This window comes from Mastigoproctus giganteus, chromosome 8 (genome assembly GCF_048544385.1).
Source record: "Mastigoproctus giganteus isolate SK-2022 chromosome 8, ASM4854438v1, whole genome shotgun sequence".
In the NCBI taxonomy this organism is placed as follows: domain Eukaryota; kingdom Metazoa; phylum Arthropoda; class Arachnida; order Uropygi; family Thelyphonidae; genus Mastigoproctus; species Mastigoproctus giganteus.
The window spans coordinates 220743990-220753765 of NC_143582.1; the positions used below are offsets into that span (position 1 = coordinate 220743990).

At 39.9% G+C, this 9776-nt stretch overlaps 1 protein-coding gene across 2 annotated transcripts in view; it reads right to left on the minus strand.

Moving 5' to 3' along the window:
* LOC150082339 (tyrosine-protein phosphatase 10D-like) overlaps window positions 1-1669 on the minus strand; it is a 179698-nt gene extending 178029 nt beyond the window's left edge. For both annotated transcript variants that reach the window (XM_090379228.1, XM_090379229.1), the window contains exon 1: window positions 927-1669. In XM_090379228.1, the coding sequence (XP_090235354.1) occupies window positions 927-1037 (111 nt within the window). In that variant the 5' untranslated portion in view covers window positions 1038-1669. The remainder of the gene's footprint in view (window positions 1-926) is intronic.
* Window positions 1670-9776: the final 8107 nt, after the last annotated feature.

The following is a 9776-nucleotide window of genomic DNA, read 5'->3' on the forward strand; positions in this document are numbered from 1 at the left end:
AGCTTACATATGGTGCCCATGTCTCCAGGTTTGGAGATAGGAAGAAAAACTTTTTTTTTACCCCCCCTCATTTTTTTTTTTTTTAAGATTTAGAATCTTTAATTAGCAACCACGAAGATAGGAAAGATCGATCGCAGCGGGTTAGTGACATTTACCAGAACTACCTTTTTACATCAATCAGCAGGAGTCAGGTACCTATTATAACGCACCCACCAACTCCAAAAGCATTCGCATATCTATCATATCATTCCGAAACTGGACGTTACTACGAGGTCACGAATAATTCCCCCCCTCCCGCGCGACAACAAACAGGAACTAACATATTTCCGTTGCTTTTACAAAAACCTGCTGCATAGTTCAAATACGTGTATCAAAACCTAATTGAAGTAGGTAAAAGCCAAGACCAGGATGTATCTTTACTATTACACGTTCGCCTACATTCAGCTAATCAAATAAATAACTTTTTATTTTATTTATTTATTTTTTTATTTTCAGTTGCAACAGAAACCTTTTACCAAGTAGTAAAAGCAGGATTACAAAAAATAAATTAAAACTTCTTCAATAATCAAGTTCCTATTTGGAGGTTTTTACAAGATTTGTTTTAATTAATTTGAAGTTAAGAAAGCAATTAATAATATGATATTTAAATTAAGATATGCTTCGAATGGAAGCAGACGACAATGGAAAGGAAATCAACATGCAAAAGCGTATTTCGGTAAACCACTGTTGCCGATAATGAAACGAGTAAACTAATTGTTAGAGATAACGCCAATAAATCAACTGTTAAAGATAATAATATCAATAAACTAATTGTTAAAGATAATATTGTCGATAAACTAATTGTTAAGATAATAGTATTGACAAACTACTTGTTTCGATAACAGTATCTAGAAAGTTAAGATTCTACTGAAATTTAAAAGACATACCTGAGCAATTAATGAAACGAAGAGGATTGTAAGCAAACAGCATCTTTGGTTGGCGGTCACTATTAGCTTAGGAACCAATCCATGGCTAGTTTTTAACATGGTAAGAACCATCACAAGAGCATATGGCCAAAAGAAAACAAAGATTAGCTTTCAGTTTCTTCAGTGGCTTTCATGAATTCGAAAAGGGCCGTTACTCTGCTTACTCATCTGGTTGTAGTGGAGTGGAGTATCTTTGGAGTGGCGACATGTTTTTTTTTTTTTTTCAATAAATCGAATTCCTCACACACAAACACTAAAATCAAGATCGCGAACACATCGTGAACGCTTCCACGGAAATTTGAACACTTCGGATTTCGGCTTTTCGCTGCGTTCTACCTTCTCGTAGTGAGACGTCCGCGTGGTTCGTACATTACGGCCCCATCTGTCCTAAAAAACTTCACGAACATTATTTCCACACGGAGGTAAGTTTCTGGGAAGTTATTTACACCGAACACCCCAGTACGTCGTCTGCCTTCGATTCCTCCGTACTGGAGAACGCTCAGTTGTGAAGCGGACGGAAAACATGACCGCGACACTCACATTCTCGATTCTGCCTGTGAAACCGCACACCTTTTGGCTTGGCTGCCATTACGAAGTTCTTTCAACGAGTGCAAGACTACAAAGGGTCTTAGAAATGGCCTATATTCGACATCCGTGCAAAATCTACACCTGAACCGACTCGCCCTCAGGCAGGTCATGTTTTTCTCACACTGAGCCACAGCCGAGTACTTGAAACAGCTGGTCAAACAAGTCACTGTGGTGGAAGCGACCTCTAGTGTGCACTGTTCTTAAACAACTGAGAAAGTTTTAATTCGTTAGATTTTTTTTTGTTTTAGTTATGGAAGAGCGGTCGAAATAAGAATTGGATTTCATTAAGTTTTGTTAATTAAATTTAGTTAATTAATATTAGAGATTAATTAATAAGAATAATGTATATTTCTTTTAATATTTCTCATTTATTACACTCTCTTTGAGAAATTTTGTTTTTAAGTTTTGTTTATGGAAGTAAATAAGGTTTTTTTTCACTATAGTTTGAAATGGATATTTTTTGGTCCTGGAATTTGCAATATCGATTTTTATAAAATCGAAAAAAACATTTAACAAAAGCTACGGAAAAGTTAAAGAACAAATACAAAAACGTTTATATCTTAAAATATATTTACGCATGCTTATTAATCAAAATGAGTATGCGTAAATTGTAACAGCCTGTTGTTTTTCTCCTGACTTTTTTTATAATGTAGGCAATGTGTAAAACGATACAGACCAGTTTACACAATAGAAGCAGTTTTTGTAAGTACTGTATATCTGAATGGGAAAGTTGTTTTTCTGGATAGAGAAATGTAAGTGAGTGTTGCGGGCGCTCTCAGCTGTTTAACAAGTGGGCTCAGCGCTGTTGGATAAAGGTTGAAATCGCATGGGGGGAAATAAAGAAACGTTTCTCGTAAGAGCCAGGGATCAAACTCTAGTTCAATGAATGGTGTCAACCAAGTTCTCCCTGTCTAAAAAATTTCAAGCAAAAACAAGAAATGTGAAAGCGGTTTTGATATGGAATCATTAAGGTTTGTCGATAAGACCCTGTCCTCACGGTTAACGCTGTGGTTATAATCGCCAAGTGCGTTAAGAGCATGCCGTAGACTTAAAAAAACCAAAAAAAAAAAAAAAACCACAAAGGACCAAAAAGTTTTGTTTGCGAAAAAAAGTTCAAAAACTGTTCATTAAAGTCCAGGATCAAGACAATGCTGATCATGTTTAACAACAAACAGGGTGTGATTTACAAGGTGAAGGAGAGAGAATCAATGCTGAATACTATGTACAGGTGTCAGGTGCTTCAAAGACCATTTAAGCGCATTACCCAAATGCGGCTGCAATTTCGAGAGAAACGCAGCTGGTTCTGGTTGCCCGAGAATGCGCTCACCCTTACTTATAGCGAATATATTTCTGCCGAAACATGGCATTGTACAGATCAGTACTCCACCCTGTTCTTCTGATCTAGCTAACAACCTAACTATTATATTAGGCCACCCGAATAATTAAATTCATATGCCGTGCTATATGCCTTATATCTGTTAATTGCGTGTGTTCCATGGTCGATTTGCCTGTTTTGCTGGATGAAGAACCCCAGTTTCTGGGGCAAAAAAGTTCAGAAACCTTGCTATCTACGCCTGAGACCGACTAACTGATCCACGGAGTCAAAAAAGCGCATTAAAGTTCATCGCATCATCGACGGGATTCGAACCCAGGCCTTTTCCATCTGGTGTGGGGACGGTGACGATACCACTGTGCTAGCCGCGCAGACTCTGAACTAGCACCAGCAGACTTTCCTCCTTCTCAAGTTGAAAACTGCTCTCAAAGAAAGGAGATTTTAGGATGTTGATGACATAAAGACGATTCTTTGGACCCCTTCGCTGACTCTTTTCAGAAACTTTTAGAACGGCGTAATAAGTGCATTCAATCGCGTGGTGATTACTTGGAATAAAAATAAAACCATTCTTGAGCTCCTTCACTTTACGTTCTTTTCATTGCACCGGGAACTTTATTGCCACATCTCGTATACGGCGCAATATGGCCTAAGTCGCTGATGGGTTTAAATACAACAACCACTTGACATGTCGATTGAAAGTGATGTCTGTGACTTTTGCAGATTCATTTATATACTACCCTTCAGAAAGTATCCAGAGCCCTGTTTTTTTAGCCCATCATACCAGCCCAGATAAATAAGTTTCATCGTATCACATTAAACATTATCGTGTCATATACAGTGGAGTTGACAGATTTCAAAAATGGTATGACTGTCGAATATCCCTTTGCTGGCTTGTCGATTCGTGCACTACTGGCCGCCCTACACCATCCAAAGTCGACAGTTGGTAGTGTTATCGTGAAAATGGAAGCTTGACGGTACCACCATCGTCAAGCAACGCATAGAAGGATCACAGGAACTCACTTCATGTCACTAGGGGGTACTTGGAAGGGTAATACGACAATCTCATTAGCCTTCCTTACAAAACATCAAGCAGGAATTTAAGATATCAACAGGGGTTGAGGTCTGATTGAACATACTATGTATGGAGTTCCACAACCTCAGTTTCCGTGGGAGAGCAGCGGCGCATAAGACAAACACCAATAATCACGATCAGCGGTCTCACTTTGCATGTGCACGAACGCCGTAGTTGGTTTATAGAGCAGTAGAAACTGGTTCAGTGGAGTGACGATCTCCTTCCATTCTATTCCTATTAGATAGCTGGCTACGGGTGTGCGTGTGGAGGATGCTTGAAGAGTGTCTGCTGCCGGAGTGTATTTGGAGGAGTTAAAGTTATGGTGCACCTGTTTCCCCTGGTATGGCTTTGGACCTTTGGTGGTTCTGCTGGGAACCATGAACGCAGATCCTGTCTTAACATTTTGAACAGCTCCATGGTTTCTACTTTGTGGGAGTTCTTTGGTATAGACCCATGTTTGTGTTAGCAAGATAATGTCACTTTCCATACCGCTGGCACTATTCGAGAGAGTTTTGAACATGAATGTACAAAAGTAGGAATGGCCAGAGTGCCGATTTGAACCTTGTGGTACACCTATGGAATGAACTGTAATATTAGCTAAGAGTTAGACAGACACATCCCATATCGGTAGTTCAACTGGTCGCTGTTCTGCAGCGACCAGTTGAACTGGTCGCTGTTCTGCAGGAGGAATAGAGGACTATACGCTGCAACTATCTTTGTTTGGTAGAAGCCTATGAAAGAGGGTGAAGTGTGCCCATAGCAGCTATAAGGATAATGCATTGAAGCATGGCATTGAAGTGAGTAGCAGTGATGTCAGTGTAAATCTGACGTGTATGGATAGTTTTTGGAATGTAGTTGTTGTAGTAAGGTTTTAGAAGCATCAACGACTAAGGCCATATTGCTGCATGTATATTTTCATAATTGCGTGGGTTCTGAGGTAGATTTTTTTTGCTGGATGAAAAACCCAGTTTACGGGAGAAAACCATGCTGCCCTTCCCTGAGACCGACTAACTCTACCGCGTTGTGTGTGAAAAAGGCCCATAACAATTTTCCCGTCATCGACTGGACTCGAACGCAGCTCTTTTCCACTTGGTGTGGGGAAGACGGCGATCCTACCAACTGTACCACCCACGAGGGCTTGGAATGTAGTATACTTCAGTGTTTCACTACTGCTCTCTATATCTGCATAATCAATAATTTGCAACAAATATGCATATTGCTGTGATACTTTCGTAATAAAGTTCTTTCCCTTAGACAACAGTCGTGCTTCATTTTGCGTTGAATTATAAATTGATAAGTAAAACTATCTTGAATGGAATTTTTTTTTATATTTTTTTCTATGGGGGTTGATCATGCTAACTATTTTGTGAGTGTCTGTTCTAGTTCTGTTTAGTTTGTTGTATGTCAGCCTCTAGTTTCCGTGGAACACTCCCCACCAATATTTTGTACTCGTAAATGCCCTTCGATATTTTCCGCCATTTGGCCTTCAATGCAGCGACCAGTTCATTCTGTTTTTTGGGCAGTCTCTCCTCACATGCACTCACCGATCTAATTCATCCTAGACGTTCTCTATAGAATTGAGATAAAGTTTTCTAATTTAATTCTAATCTAATTTTTCGTAGTTCATGTCCTCAAACCAATCCGCCACAACGCTATATGAGTATGGGCCTTCCCCAACGTGCTGTCACAACGTATGTAACGTGTTATTTACCAGGACGTCTAGTTAGACCTCAGTATTCATGATTTTGTCGAATACAACCGTTAGTCCCAGGCCAAACGATGAAAAATAGCTCCAGACCACCACGCTGCATCCACCAAACTTCATTGTTGGGACGACACAGTGGAGCAGTTAGCTTTTCTCCAGGCATATGCCACACCAGTATCAGACTGGTAGACCATGTACCGTGACTCCTCACGATACATGGTCTACCAGTGATCCAAAGCACCGCTTCGCGTTGGTCTACAGTCTAAGAACGGCGGGTCTTACACCAAGCCAAAGTTTGTTATTAGTGAGAGTGATGAGTGACTTGTGGACGGCTGCACAACCGTGGTAACCCATATTGTTCAGTGCCCTACGCACCGTACTGGTGCTGACATGTATCCCAATGAGAGCTTCAGAGATTTTTTTTTATCATTTCATGACGGTTTCAGCACCAATCCGCTTCCATTTGCAGATCGTGTCACCAGTTGCCGACTAAGGATTTTCAGTGCCGTTGAAATATCACGTATAGACCGATTGCTTATGTGGCCCCTATTACCATTCCTCTCTTGAAATCTAACTATGGCTATCGCGGCATCTTGTGTTCAAAATCATACTACTGTCTTCTCGATGAGCTACGAGCATATTTATAGTTGTGTCTGGCACTTGCCGCTTGGGTAAGATGACTAACTATCAAAGGATGGATGTCCAGATATTAATGGCAGGGCAGACCTATTGTATGGCGGTTAGAATTAAAGTTCACCAGTTTGGTTTTCTCTAGGTAACAAACCATAAATCTCTGAGATGATATTTAGACCACGCGGAAATGAAAGCACACAAAAAGTTTCAAAAAGCTACACTGGGGTGCATATGGTCTTACATACAGCCATACAGAGTATAATTTATTTGATTAAGTCAATGTACAGTATAAGGAAGCCAGAAATTGTCCCCGTGGACAAGGTGGCCACTTCGAGAAATGATGCGATAATCATCAAATTCATCCCAATAATCCTGTGGCTGTTAAGAGGTTTACTTTTGGTAATAATTGAAAGTAAATCCAGACTCCCTCCGTACATTGGAACAAAGGTGTCCTTATACTTTTTGGAGTTAGCATATGTACAGTACATTGAGAGTATTGGTAATATTTATTTCCTCTTGTTACAGTAGATCGATGTGTTCTCATTTCATTTTAAATCATCGATTTGGGAAGGAAACTGAGAAGAAATGAAAAGATCTTGTTATTATTAAGGTGACATGCATGATTCTCTCAGCGACGAATGTCTTCATTTTCAATTTTACATTATTTGGAGAATTTAAATAAGCCATGTGAAATTTATAGTTACGTTGCAAATAATAATTTATCCATTATATTCTCAATAGAAATAGATTTAAGAATTTATTGCATAATACCAGCTTCCAGTTGTTCGTTAGAAAGAGCATTTTTATTTTTCTCTTCACAAAAATGAGAAGAAAATCCAGATCAACTTTAAGAGAAAATAAATTGAATTCCATTGGAGGAATCCAGTAGACTTCAATTCTGTTGAATCAGATACGCTATCAGATCAGATGTAATCACGTCAGTATAATCAGATATTCTATTGAATCTGAATTATAAGATAGGCTACGTGTTTTTTACCGTTAGTGTTTTTTTTATAATTTTGATTAAAATAATTAAGGTATATATTTAAGTATTTAAAATTTATTAATTGAAATACGAATAGGCTATGCAGGATGATCATTTTAAATGAAAACTCATAAAATTGCTAATATCTTGGAGAAGAGTGCTAGAGACCTGAAAGTTTCAAACTAGTATTCTTATTCTGTGTGTGGTGTCGCCATCTGTCTACATCCTGTAAGACTGCGAATGCGCATCCTCATGCACACTGTAAGCAGTAAAGTAACATGGCGTAGAGCATTGATGAGCGTGCGTTTATGGCGAAGCATTATCTCAAAAGAGAGTTTTTAAAACTGAACGAAATTGCATACAAAAAGAAAATGATTTTCTTTTTGTATGCAATAATGGAACTCTGTGAAAATGTACAGGGAGACTCTGCTTACAACATTAACAAATAATAGTTCGCACATCGACTGTTGTGAGTGACGAACGTTTATCACAATTAGGGAGAACTCAGCGGTAAGCTGACATAAATCTCTATTGAGGCGTGCACAACAAAACGGAACACCTCTTGGGACCACCTTTTGTTTGTAATACAGCGCCCATGTCTTGGCATCGATTCCACAAGGTGTTGCAGGGTGTCCTGTGGTAGTGCACATTGTGTCCAGTAACGCCCGCACATTGTCAAGTGGATGACCGTGGCATCAAATGTCCTTTTCGAGTAGGTTTGAAACGTGCTCAATTGGGTTGAGATCGGTCGAGTAGGAAGGCCACGGGAGGAAGGTGAATTCTTTTCATGCTCCTGAAACCAGTTAGCAACCTATCGGGCTTTATGGCATGTCACGTTGTTTTGTTGATAGATGCCGGATTTGTCTGGATACACTGTCATCATGAAGGGGCTGTATTTGATCGGTGGTGATAAAAAGGTAGGCGTTCCCATTGAGCCTTTGATTAACGGTGATTAGTGCACCAGGGCTTGCCACGAAAACAGTCTTCAAACCACGATAACACCACCGATTCCAGTCTGCTGAACGTCAACAGTATATCCTGGTGCCATGACCTCATGCTGCTTTCTCCACATGCGAATACACCCATCAGCATGATAGAGTTGGAAACGTAATTCAGTAGACCATGTGACTGATTTCCACACATCACTGGTCCCGTGTTGGTATTGATGTGCCCATGAAGGTGCAGTTTCTTGTGTCTTACTGAAAGCACAGGTATCCCTGACGGCCGTCCAATACCATAATCTATATGAGTAATGTCCGGCTGATAATTTATGTGGTATTGGTCTTCTGTTCCTACGTTATATGAGACATGCGATGCTCATCACGGATGTCAACATATGTGTACCAGACAGGTGACTGGCTAAATGAGTATAGACACGTTTAGCCAGTCATGGTAGATTATTTACACCACAGCATTAGAGCATTTAACTGTGTTGGCTTTTGTTGAGATGCTGGCACCTGCACATCTTTTCCTCACAACCATTCGACGTTCGAAGTCGGAAAGATCTCGACATCGATCCATTCTTCTCGGTCACTAAAAAAGGGATTATGTGCTGTAAGATGTAGGTCTTACAAATTAAAATAGAAATATTTGTTTTGCTAAATTAAATCCAGGTAGGGCAATGGAAAGTGAGGATTAGCAATAATGCCCGAGTATTAATTAAAGGTAGTAAATGTTAAGATTGGATATTTAGTTTTAATTCAAATAAGCTTAAAGTTTGAAGAACACTAGAATTAGTAAAGAACAGTTTTAGGCGTGGGAATTAAAATAGTGGCAGAAAGGGTTGCTGAGGGAAAGAACAATAGGACGTGAAACGGGATTATACGAAGCGTCTCCTTTGATCTAAGCCACTAAACAGAAAATGAGTGGACATCCAGTGTTCTGTAGAAAGAAAACAGCTTCAGGCTGACTGATATTTGGGTGTTCGGATACATTTAGAGAGAAAAGTGTGAAAACGAAAATGTGTGTTTTTGGAGGTTACCGGAAAAGGTCATACTGCCGTGTGAAAAAAATAAGAAATTTCTAGAGAAGGGTTGGTTTGTGCGCTAGGGAGGCACTAGGGAGGAGAATTGTTTTGGCAAATAGAAAGGAATGGAAAATTAAACAGAATATGGGGATTGGTTGGAGTCCTTGAGCAGGCGTTCCAAACTTGAGGGAAAGAGTAAAGTTCGAGGGGAGAAAAATTTAGAGCGTGTCCATTCTGTATCTGACTTCTGTATGCTGTGGTCTAAGGGGAGAAGGTCGTGAGTTGCGGGTTGAAGTAGAGGTAGGCGAGTTTGGTAATGTAGGACTTGTAGAAAAAGTCTGAAGAGTAGCTCGCGAAGGAACCGGTCATGGGTTCCAGCTCCCACCCGTAGAGAATGAGCCAATAGTGTACACATGTGCCTATATAGCCTACCTGAGATGGTGCGTCCTGTCCGCCACCAAGGAAAGCAAAGTGCTCAAGAAATGGGAGAAACCCAGAGAGCCACATAACTGAAGTAAGCCTGTTCGCC